This window comes from Schistosoma mansoni, chromosome 2, assembly GCF_000237925.1.
Source record: "Schistosoma mansoni strain Puerto Rico chromosome 2, complete genome".
Classification (NCBI taxonomy): Eukaryota; Metazoa; Platyhelminthes; class Trematoda; order Strigeidida; family Schistosomatidae; genus Schistosoma; species Schistosoma mansoni.
Window position 1 is genome coordinate 19,993,964 of NC_031496.1, and position 13,063 is coordinate 20,007,026.

Consider the following 13,063-nt stretch of genomic DNA (forward strand, 5'->3'; position numbering starts at 1 on the left):
TACTTATACTTTGGTTACTTCTAAAGGTATACAAAATCGAGGATCCAAAGACGTTTCTTAGAATGATGCGTTTTAAACGAGCAGAACGAACCATCCTTTCCATTGCAAACGAAACAAGAGAATTCATGAATTAATGAGGGAATGTGTATATCAGGAAACTGCCTTATGCATATTACAAAAACAGAAATTCCAAGAGGTCAATCGTTAATAAGGTAGACGAACGTGCATATAACGACATACAGTCACAATTAGAAATCCTAAATGAATAAAAATTACTGACCGATTACCAATGAACAAATAATAACCTATTAATAAAGCAGAAACAACACTTTAACAATCATATAATTTAGGTTAGGTCTTGACCAGTTCAAATAACCCTGTAATAGTGTGAGGGTTATATCAATGTTCATTCTTTGACGTACTTTACAGTTCTACACGGAAGATTAGTCCACAGTGTTTTTTAGTCTTCAGAAATAAGGACATCGCAAGGCATCCTAATAGTTAAACAGCTTGTCCACTAAAACGTAAGTGGAAATGTCCAATTTATTTACTCCTCGAATGAACTCTTTATTTTAATAAGCTAAATGTTTAGGTTGCTCCTATGAGAATATTTGTCGCCCCTTCAAAATCACATGAATATTTTGTGTTTTTGTTGTAAATCTTATCACTCAAGATTAGAAAATGGTTCGAAACTTCTATCTAAGAACGGAAATGTAGACTCATACTATAGGTACTATCTTAAACTTCAATTATATCTAAACTTAATCTATGATCAGTGGTAGATCTGAAATAGACCCTAGTGATTTTATAATCACCAACAAGTGCGGTGGTATATACGGAAGAATTTCGGGGGAAATAAATGGTCAACAATTTATAATCCAGAACTGTAAGGTGGGTTAATTACACTACTCAAATGGGTCTTCAGAATTCTTACATTTACCTCTTGGATCACTCAATGACAATCACTATTGATGACTGTTCAGATTGTACTATTGTGACAGGGCCTGTCAAGACCTGGTAAATATATGGTTTTTTACCGTTCAGTTTTTTCATAAGAGACTGCCGACGTTGTACAGTAGCGACTGCATGTCAACAATTTCGGTCGAGGGATTGTCATGATACACTTGTTTTCTTGGCTTGTTCAACAGAACCTATCATTGAATCCTGCACAAATTTCACTTTTGGTCCCTATCAGTGTAGCTATCCAGGCTTAGAAGGTATGGAATGATAATGTGTAACTTTCTCTCATGAGTAATCATTGAAGACTTTTAAATATTATTTTATATATTATTCTACTTCCAAGCGGTGTTTTCGTACTAGGAACTCTAGCCTCCTTTTTTGATTGTTGTATTCTATTCCCTTCCAATAAAAACGTCTGTTCTCGGACAGAATGTGGTACCTAGGAATTCGTTCCTATATCTTTTTATTTTACTTATTCCCAATGTCGGACCAGAAACCTTTTGTTAATATGAGTGTATAAACATTTTAAGTAAAAAAACTGCTTACCGACCACTTTTAAAGGTGTTCGTCTTACATTCAACTGATTATCGATCAGTAGTATTTTAAACTGATTCACAGATAGCAATATGTTTTAACCCTTGTTGGGATTCTTTGACCTTCAATAACCAAACTATTGGTTCTTTATGACATCTTCAAGTAAATCTATGTGGTTTAGTAAGTTATCTTAATTTTCCAGATCACTAACCCATGTTAAAAGCTATTCAAACTTCATAGCATCATAAATGTGTATTTCATCAAGATTTTTGGGTAATAACACAAGTTCAAAAATTTATCAAAAAGTAAATCATAGAATCCGAAAAACATGGCAAATATTTTCAGAAATTTAGTGACGGTCACACTAAAAAACAAAACAGATATTACGATCATTGTATAGTATTAAGGATAAAAGTAATGTTGAGCGAGAATCACAGAGTTGGGAATGTGATTTCCCCTTCTCATCTCGTTGCATGAACTACCTCGTGTCACTGATCAAAAAGTAATGTAAGATATAAATGCGAATTTAAGTATTTCTTACTGAACAAAAGAATTAATTAATAAGGTCTTGTTTTTCATATTTTAGGAATCAGTAAAGTGTTTTACTAATTTTAGTCCTCAAATCTTAAAACTGTTATGTTTTTATGGCCCGCTAATTATCACGCGATAAGATTGCCAGTCAGAACACTGACGTATATGACTTTGGCACTGTGCCAAACCGTTGACGCGTTAACCAATGCGAGCACCTCATAGCCAAATCTGATTCCTTGTTGGTGATTCTCGTGTAGACCTCCCCGTTTGAGTTCAGGACACAATGTCACCCTCCGCTATATGGATCATATACTTCAGACACAATCAGTTTATATACAAGCAAATCAGATCACATTATACCATAAAATAGAAAATAACATTTATACAAGATCAGGCAGAAAGTGGCTGTGATTCTGAGAGACTGTGACTAATAAATTGGGAATAAACCAAGAATAGCAAATCGTACAATAGTCGTCAATAGGCCGGATTGAAGTTTATAATAAAAGAAATGTGAATATACATATGATATAGTTATTTAGTAGTTATACAATAAGAATACATGTAATAATAGTCCATAAATAATTGCTAACAGATACCACTTATTTATTCTTCGTTAGAATATAACAAACACCATACAAATTATGCCCTGAACATGAAATAATGATACTCTACAGGGTTTTACGTTCGAGTAGGAAATGTAATATTCATAAGATTGAGCTGTAACGTCTTGCAAGTATCTGGTATCGCTTCAGGAAAGTCATACCTATCTAGAGATTTAAGTCATTGAAATAGTGGGCATTACAACTAGAATTACTTGTGTTTCCATCCACATGTTATCGTACTATTTAAGTGTCAATTCACACCAAAGCACTTTACATTAAATGGATTTTAGGTTGCAAAAGGCTTTGCTGAAAACCTCTGCCACGACTAGGTGACTGCTCCTAGCAGATTATTAAAGCTTTTGAGGTGCAAATACTTCTAAAAGACACCTGTTTCATAGTGATGCATAAAAATAGAGAAAATCCTAGTAAATTTCCACTAAGCCCATAGATATTGTCTGTATATTTTAAACTCATTAGATCAAGGAATGGCAAAGTTGTCGATCTTGTGAGCAACGAGTACATGAATGAACCTTAGGAGTTAACTTAATATTACGAAAATGAACTGCGTCTTATATACATGCTTGGTAACACTTTTGATTTATTTGTTTGCCGTTTCTCTATAAATTTTAGATCATTTCGCTGCATCTGGCCTCAGCATATTCAATTGCAATTGGTATGATATCTATGATTTTACCCCGGATGAAAATACTGATGCTGTTCATATTTCGCTACTAAAAACGACTGATTCAATAGATAACCATGTTTTAACACCACAAAAGGCATTAGAACATGAACTTGAAAATAGTAAACTTGAAAATGGTAATATACATTCACTTTAAAATTAGTAAACTACTTAATACCACATGTAAGGCTTTATTCCACGTCAGTGTCCTGTATTGTATTTGTATGAAGCTGTTTATCTTATAGAGAATCTCATGAATGTATAAAAAAGACTTCACCAGACAAACATATATCCTAAAATTCGTATTGTCTTTGACCTCTAGACAAAATATGCAGCACTCAATAAAAATTCTTAGACAATCACTGTAAACCAAAAAGCACAGAACAGTTATTTCAGTATGGTATATGACTCCTCAGTAATGCAGGCACACGACCTCGAAGGAAGCCGAACTTAGAAATTTCAGGTTTTGTGGTGGGCAATTTATCTTTAGACCATCAGGCCGGCGTCTAATGGTTCATTTGTTTGGCGCAAAACAGATATTATTGGTGACAATGAATTAAGGTCGAACTGTAGCGTGAATTGATTGGAGTTAAGACTGTAAAATATTGGATACTAGCTCATTGGTGTAAATTTTAAGCGCCAGCCGACGGAACTGGATGCTCTTTGGCCCGATTCCTGGCAGAGTTATGGGTGCTTACTTCTGAGAAGCCCAATTTGGGGTGAAAATAACTGTCCAGTTCCTCCTGGTTTTCATTGGTCATCCAAATAAGTTTGATTCGTAACTTAAACTATGAAATTCAACAGTATCTACAACGCCCTGTGACACCAATGGCAAAATGACTGGGCTGCCTAACTACTTCATTGATAGTTCACAAGATTGTCAGGAAAAAATAACAAAACTAAACATTAATCTATAACCAAATCAGTATATATAAATTAATTACCCCTAGATTAACAAGTGCCATAATTTAAAACCATATTGTTAAAAATAGTCTTCTCTTTCCATATAGTAATAAGTTCGTTCAGACTGTATGAAATAAAATGAATTTATGTGTGATCTTAGGAAATGTATGCTTTCTATTCAAAGTCCTGATTATTTTAATCTTCACTGCCTAATTCAATTCAAAGCTCTCCGACACTACTATTGATACATATATTACTGTTTTATATGCCAGTAGTTTGTAATTAAATACGACATTATTCATGTGCACCATTTGTGGGCTGATTTTTTGAAGGTTAGAGCACATACTAGATATCAAAATGTTTTTAGTTAATATACTGACGTTTATGATTTACAGTTTTACAATAGTTTTGTATTTAGTCTCTTCTAAAGGTTTCTTAGTATGAAATATGAGATTATTAGGACAGTTTAGCGACTCACTTTTTCTATATTTTTGAATATTTTTAAAAATATAAACAACACCAGCTAACAAGCAATAACTTTGTGACCTGAAATGACTAACTTCCGAGTATGGATTTACATTGTTTTGTTGGTTTACGGTGTATTTAGACCATGAAACTTGTATACCTTTAGGTCAGTTTTCCACATTTGCACGTGTCTTATCCAACTTCAGAAGTTATCTCACGAATATAATGGTAAAACACAATATCTTGATAAAAATGATCCATGACTTTATGAAACAGTTATTGTACTAGTTTCCACTAATTTGGATATCCCACATTGAACCTATTTGGTTAACTTTGTATTTTATCCATATAAGAGGTGGGGAGAACATCTCACACCGATCATATCTGGCCGTGTTTCTCACAGGATCATTCAGAAATATACGTAAAGGCAATTAAACATAAAACATTGTGTTAAAATCTTAGAAATAGCCTTTGAAATAAAAATTAATCCAGTTTCCAAGTCAATTAACTGCACATATTTACCCACACCACTCACAAAAACAGTCTTGCCTGAATCTGTTTAGGAATGGAGTCAGAAGATTTCACATCCCATAAATAGATTTTACGGTATTTTGGAGATTTGCTAGTGTTTAAACCATAATTTAGTTTATAGGCTGCTCCATTTTCTTTTGATACTGAAGTAAGTAATCATTATCGTGAAGTTGAACTAACAGACCTGAAGGTTTTGTAAATTGTGTATTCCATGTAACATTTGAACTGCATGCTACCTATATGATATTAATGATAGTGCTACTGAGTTAAAAAGAGTGAGAACAATAAATTGTGAATAAATCTCTTCATAACAATATACCAGATAGATAAGGTAAAATGTTTCAAGGTGATTAATAAACAGCTGAGCACTAGTCCTCTCAGTTTTGTTTTAGTTTTACCTATAAGGCTTCTAATTCATGTGATCAAGAACAAACAGTCGATAATTTGTTTGCTCTGATCGTTCAACCTTTAACTGATAACGCCCTTAATTTAAAATTTTCTCTTCTGTAAAACTATATCGTTATGTCATATTTTGACCCTTTTCTAAATCATAATTTTGATTTTAATTAACTAATCTTAACTCGTATTATTCTTAATTGACATTGACTTACATTCAGTCGACTTATTTTGGCACTCTGACCTTATGTTGAGGTTCTGAAATCTATCTTACATATGATAAATATTGATAACATTTTATTCAATATTTCTAACTTGGCTTAGATCTTTGTTACACTATACTGATATTTATTGGCATTAACCGCCAACTAACTTGATTCTCTTGATATGCTAAATGTTATTTTGATCATTGGATCTTGAACTATTACAAGTGATTGTAATCAGTCAACAAAAAATCAATAAAATAAAATGAATTAGTCATATTAAGCTTAAATTATTGTTTTTATTTCCTTTGAGAACTAGTGTATGGAATAATGAATAATTTGGACAAATATTTTCATTTATATAAGTGTCTTTTTCTTAATCGGTTAATCAGTAATTGATCACCACTAAGGATGTTTCATATAATAGTTTGGGACTTTCCTTCTATTTGGTACCCATCAATTGACTCATAAACTCAACTACTAAATCACTGTAATATTCACAAATTAACCTTTTCTTATAATTATCATCATGTGTTCACTAGTGACTGGCTTCAAGAGGTATTTCCTGGAGTTCTAGTGAGAAGCAGTGACCAGTGGAGTTCAAACGGGTCTGTTGTGAGATAGTAAACCATTGAAGACAATGGTGAACGGTGGCTCTATTTCGTGGATTGGTTGAAGTTAGACATGAACACCTTTGGATAACGGCTCAGTGGTTCAGAGGTTAAGCGTTCGCGCGCGAGACTGATAGGTTCTGAGCCCGAATCCCGCGAGGTGTCGTGGATGTGCATTGCTGAGGAGTCCCACACTAGGAAGAGACGGTCATCCAGTGCTTCCAGGTTTTCCATGTTGTTCTAGCTTCAATTAACTCATCAGCTCAACTATTAAATTACTATAATATCCACAAAAAGCCCTTTCTGATAAGAATTCTAGTTTAGTCACCTTGAATATTGATACTTTCTAAAAACTCTCAATTTAAATGCTTTTTTATTGAATTAATTAGTATACTTAACGATTATGTTTCCAGTTATCGAATAACTAATTTTCAGGGTTTTTTTCCCTGATTGCCTTATATTTTCATAGGAGATGATTCAATGTCTCTTTTGCAACCGTTAATGTCAATTCCATTATCTTTTTCAACTGATAACTCTGTTGTTCCTTATACAATTGGCAATAAATTATTAAATACTATATTGTCTCAATCTAATAATCAAATAATAGAAAAACAATTCAATAAATCTGCTTTAATTACAATATTTCCACATGAATCAGCTATTCAATCAGCTAAAATAATATGTGATTATTTACGAAAAACTAATTCCGTAAGTTCAGATTCATGGGGTTGATTTTATTACCGAATTTGATGTAGATTATAAATTTTACATATTCTTATCTTTAATAGTTTCAACTCAATAATGATAGTGCTTAATGTATTATTAGCTGAAATTAGATGTCAATAAACTATAATTTCATTCTAGTACAATAAGTGATTTATGGAGATTGTTAAATTTTATAGTTTTCATCACAGATTGATCTTAGCTAAACGGCCACTGGAAATCAGGAAGTACTAGATAGCTACTTCGTCCGAACGTGAGTCTTCTAAGCAATGAACACTAGGCGTATGACAGTTATCCACAAACAATATTAGAAGTTAGTTGCGCAAAATATAGCGTATAGATTGAAGTTATACATGTGAACTATTGAACAACTGTTCACTGATCTGATAGTCAAGTGATCTAAGCAAGTACTAAAGGCCCCGGGTTTAATAGTCGTTGGGATCAGGAATGTACACAAATGGGGTCTCATACTATAACGAGACTTCTGTCTAATGTTTCCGGATTTTCACTGATTGTCTAAATAAGATTTTATTCTAGTTTCCAACGTTTCTGATGTCCCCTTCATTCATCAATTCCACCCAAAAATTTATAACTAATTATTTTAAAACCAGTATTTAAAGGTTATTAGTTTCCAGGACTTTTTAGATTTAGTCACTGTATCATTATGACACAACCGTTCTCTAGTATCATTCACAATATATGGTCTTCGTTTAAGAATTTTCATAGATTTGTTATTTTCATCAGCAATAAATTAAAGTTAATCAGTAACTGATCACCGCTAAAAATGTTTCATATAACAGTTTGGGACTTTTCTTCTATTTGGGACAAATTATTTGATATCGGTTCATCTAATCATGAACGAAGTAGGAACTTACCTGTACGTGTTTATCTATGTAGTTTGCCATATTTCATATTACCATATGAAGAGATAAAATTAACATGACAATCAAAAAAATTTAAGTAATAGCTGTAAAAGTGATAATCAAGAAGAGAAACGTTAAAGACATATCTCGAAAATAAGTAATGAAGTTGCTAAACAAAAGGTATGAAATTATAGTAAAACTCATGATCTAAAAGAAAATAGAGATTGAATACAGATGAGCCACTGTTACCATTTGTGAACCACATCATCATAGGTCTCTGAGTAAACAAGCATATTTAATTTATTTAACGAGTAAAAGTTTTATATTCGGGATTGAATCACACATTTTTCGTGAGGGAAGACCATTATTACTACTAAATGACTGCCCATACTAAACTAGGTAGAATAAGTTTGAACTTGATACACACAAGTAGAAGACCTAGACCCTTGACTATTAAGCCACCTTTGTGTGTATGTCGTAGTTATCATGAAGAACATAACCGGAAGTCTACATTCTCCAATGCAATACATTCTAAGAACTGATGATTTCATGAATTCATGGAATATCCTGGTGAGATCCCTTCATAACCTCCATTCATTCTTCCCTAATCTTAGTCAGCGTTGAAGTGGTCCCACCATGTTCTAAAAATACTTCAAAGGAATCAATAATATGACTAAAGACAATATAAAGGTATTTGTATAAGAAGCATAAGTGCCAGAAAATGTCAATAAATTCAGTTGTTGTTATTGATGAAAACAATAATAGTTATGTGCCTATAGCCGCCATAAATTATTTAGATTTTGTACTCTTTCTCTTAATTCCTCATTGTTTTTTTGGAAAGTAAAACAACCTTTTATTAATCAATTTTCTTTCCTATATAGTGTACTATTGTTCAAACTAGTTGTTCTCAATTTTCTGAACATGAAATTGAACAAATCTTCAAATGTAACTCTAAAGTGTTTAGATCAGGTAAATTATATGGTTCATTTTAAAATATAGTTTTCATTTTACATTTCTAATTATGTGATATTTAATTATTTTCACTGTTACATACTGACATTTTAAATGATTCATTTCATCTAACATTAATCTTTGATGCGCACTACTGAGGAGTCCCACAATAGGACGAAACGGCCATCCAGTACTTCCAGGTTTGCAACGATAGTCTAGCTTCAGTTGACTAATGATTTCAACTATATATTAATCTTTGATCTTTAAACAAGTATTAATCGTTTAGATTCTATAGGTATAAATCACATTTAATCAAAGCTCCTACAATTATCTTATATTGAATAACTATTAGTCTGTGTTTTAGTCAGTTAATGTATATTCATATTTTGTCTACAGTATTAACAATTGAAGTTAAACGGGAAATTCTGGCTCAAATAGGATTTTAATAGCTGGCTTTCATGAAACTACCTCAGTTTTTTGATAGATTATAATACTACAAAATATAACTATTTAGCCCAACCACTTTAACATGTAGGAAATGTTTTTGAATTATTTCTCTTGTGAGTAACTACTGTTTGGTTGTTTATTTTTCATTACTCACATTTGTGTAGGTCATTCAGAAATAAGTTTCTATTTTAGATATTAAAGTAATTATTATTCGTTTAGCCAGTTTAAACTTTAAATGTTTGTCATTGGTTCCATCACTTAGTATGTAAGATCGTAACCTGCAATCATCTTCATTGAAGACAAGGAATCACATATAAACTTATGTTCTTTGAGGTCACACTTAGGTATCTCTGAAAACGAGGCTGACCCAGATGTTGCTTGGAAAGATATAGGAAAAGCTGTAGAACCAGCAGTGACATCTATTAGTAGTTTAAACCAAAGGGTTACAAAAAACCAATGGATTTCTTCTAAGTCTATTTCACTGATGGATTCTCGTAAACTCATCCCATCAGGCTCTGAACATGATGATGAGCGAAAACAAATAAGCTCTAGGTTAACCAAAAATCTAAGGAACGACTGTGAGCAGTGGTGGCTAACGAAATAAAAAACATGGAAAAGACAGCGGCTGTAGGTAACACCAGACAATTCTTCAAACTAATAAAAGCAACCGGAATTATAAGTCAAGTGTAAGTGAGACAACCCCGTAAAAAAATGAAACTCTTATCCGCTCTCAGTCCAGACGTTTAGAACGATGAGCAGAACACTTTAGAGAACGGTTTAGCTGGCCTTCAGCTACTCTACACTTACCCACCATTCCCAGACAGTCTGAATGGTACGTTGAGGTAGGTCCCCCGACTCTAATTGAAGTTCAAAAAGCTATAACTAATCTGAAACAAGGAAGGGCAGCTGGTCCAGATAGATTGGCTCTAGAGGTCTTTAAATATGTTGATTAACTTTTAACGATTAGGTTGACCAATATTTGAGCTAAAATCTGGGAGTTGGACGTAATCCCATCCGACTGGTCACAATCACTGATTGTCCCAATATATAAGAAGGGGTCAAAATCATCCTGTGATAACCATGGAGGGATTAGTTTTACTAATATAGCATCTGAAATACTAGCCTCAATAATTATCGGTTACCTAACTAAGATTCGTGAACTTCAAACACGAGAAAATCAGGCTGGCTTCAGACGTGGTCGTGGCTATATCGACCACATATTCACTAGTTGTCAGGTTTCAGAACATAGGCATGCTTATGGGCGTCCGACAATGATAGTTTTTCTTGACTAACAAGCAGTATTTGATTCTGTAGACCGAGAGGTTCTGTGACAGTGTCTGTCATTGAAAGGTGTACCTCAGAAGTACGTAAACCATGTGAAGGCTTTTTACTCGAACACTACTAGTCGAGTCAGAGCTTATGGCGAACTGTCATCTGGTTTTGCAACTTTAAATGTTGTCCGACAAGGCTATTCACTGTCTCTATTTTTGTTTAACTTCATCATAGGCCTACTGCTGGAAATAACGCTCTCGTCGACTGAATTTTCAGGAATTGATCTCCTACCAGGAGGCCCATTTATCGACTTACAATACACAGCTGACATAATCCTGTTTGGTAAAGACGCTGATAAAGTACAGAGTGATTTGGTAACACTGAGGAACAATACTAGAATGTTTGGGATGCGATCTTCCCTCTAAATGTAAATTGTTGCTCCAGGACTGGCTTGCGTCAACACCTGAACTAAGGATAGGGAGTGAAGTAGTCGAACGCGTCGACAACTTCACTTATCTTGGAAGTCTGGTCAGCCCTAATGGGTTAGTGTCTGACAAAATCTCTTCACGGATTAAAAAAGCTCGTTTGGCTTTTTCCAACTTACGTCACTATGGGTGAGATATCCGTCTATCAATTAAGGGACAAGTTTACTGCGCAGCAGTTTGTTCTGTTCTACTTTACGGTTGCGAAATGTGACCATTAAGAGTAGAAGATACTCGTAAGTTACTAGTATTTGACCACATATGCGTTAGAAATATTGCTCGCATCTGCTGGAATCACCAGGAAAGTAATAATGAGGTTAGACGTAGATTGTTAGGGAACGATGGTAAATCAGTTGATGAGGTTGTGAATCTTCATCGACTGAGATGGTTGGGCCACGTGTTACGTATGCCTGAACACCGATTACCATGATGCGATATGCTGACTACTGTAGGGGATGGTTGGAAAAGAGTTAGGGGTGACCAAACCAAAATGTGGCATCAGTCCTTTAAGTCACCAACTTATAGTCTGAGCCATGTTGGTAGTTGCAGACTACTTGGTTGGGGTCCGCGTGACTATCGTAACCAATGGTTGGAGACTTTAGGTGACATGGCTCAGAATCGATCACAATTTATTTATTTATTTGAACACATAAATATTGGTACAAAATGGCACCAGATACATATGTGTCACACAAAAAAATTTTCATTTCATTTAATTGTGTGAAGGCTATGATACTGTCTGGGTGCCCAGATCGAAGCAGGTGGTTTTCTTAAGGGGCCACACCTGGAGCCTTCTACCTGAAGCTCTAATCCACAAGGCAGTGGAGCAACCTAAGGAGGTGCAGTCCTATGGTAGCCAGTGACCAACCATTGGTTCATACTCCATTTGTTTACTTAGGATACTGGAGCCCATGTGCACCATTGGTTCGGAATGAGGTTTTCCAACTCCCCTAGGTGGACTTTCCGTGTCCACCAACCCGGTTAAAGTGCCGGACATTCATCTTTTGTCCTCTCAATTCCGTAAACAACACCCCCGTCACGAGAAGGCAATGAGTAGGACTTCCCTTGCAGAGGCTATATACACGCGGTCGTGTGAGAGCATTTCGAGAGGGAGAACGGACTCTCCCCACTCTCGGCCGTACCAGGGCTTTTGGGGGCATCGATCACAATGGCGCAGGTGTATACACTCTTTATCTTCCCTTAAACTATGAGATTAAAATTACTTCGTATCTTTCTTTTTTCCTGCACTCTGTCCTTATATACAATCTTTATTTTATATATTACCACCATCAAATTAACCACTTCTATGAATTTGGTGTTCATCTTGTTGTATTAATGAGGTTATGGCAACTTGGACCTATGCATATTTGTGCCTGGTCCTACATTGTAGCTGACTGACTGACTGAAAAATATTATCACAAAGAGCTTCATAAGTTAGTATTAATTTTCCTTTGATTTATCAAATATATTTTCAAACGTTTTGATTAATTTATAACCGTTGTATCGATATGATTCAGAATGTTTTGTTGCATATTGTCTGACAACAATTCTAATACTAAACAAAATCAGACCTACCATAATTGAATGATCCTAAAAATATAATTAACCAATAGCATTGGTGGGCTTAGGAGTAACTAATGAGCGTCACATTGTCTGGTAAACAGTTAAATTTTTCCCTTAGACGCTAATCACAATTAAAATGCTAAACTTAATATCTAAATCTATGTTCAAGTATCAAAACCTGATTTCATTGAGAAACAAAACCAACCAAATAGTAGTGGTTCTTAATTCTACAACTGAAGCTATGTAATATTTAAAGGTCCTCAATGACAAAAGTTGGTACTTACCAATATTTTCGTTGATGATAATATGTTGGTTAAAACCTGATCAGTGTTTTCCTGCTCTCA

The 13,063-nt window shown here is 34.3% G+C and overlaps 2 protein-coding genes across 2 annotated transcripts; both read left to right on the forward strand.

Moving 5' to 3' along the window:
- Positions 1-913: 913 nt before the first annotated feature.
- Smp_147280 (hypothetical protein) lies at positions 914-7,150 on the forward strand (the record flags this gene model as incomplete). Its single annotated transcript, XM_018796019.1, has 4 exons — positions 914-1,017; positions 1,045-1,217; positions 3,258-3,446; positions 6,888-7,150. The coding sequence occupies 4 exons, from the start codon at positions 914-916 to the stop codon at positions 7,148-7,150; spliced, it is 729 nt and encodes a 242-aa protein (XP_018650274.1).
- A 775-nt stretch (positions 7,151-7,925) lies between these two features.
- Smp_147270 (hypothetical protein) lies at positions 7,926-8,996 on the forward strand (the record flags this gene model as incomplete). Its single annotated transcript, XM_018796021.1, has 2 exons — positions 7,926-8,018; positions 8,886-8,996. 2 exons carry the CDS (start codon positions 7,926-7,928, stop codon positions 8,994-8,996), a joined length of 204 nt encoding a protein of 67 aa, XP_018650275.1.
- Positions 8,997-13,063: the final 4,067 nt, after the last annotated feature.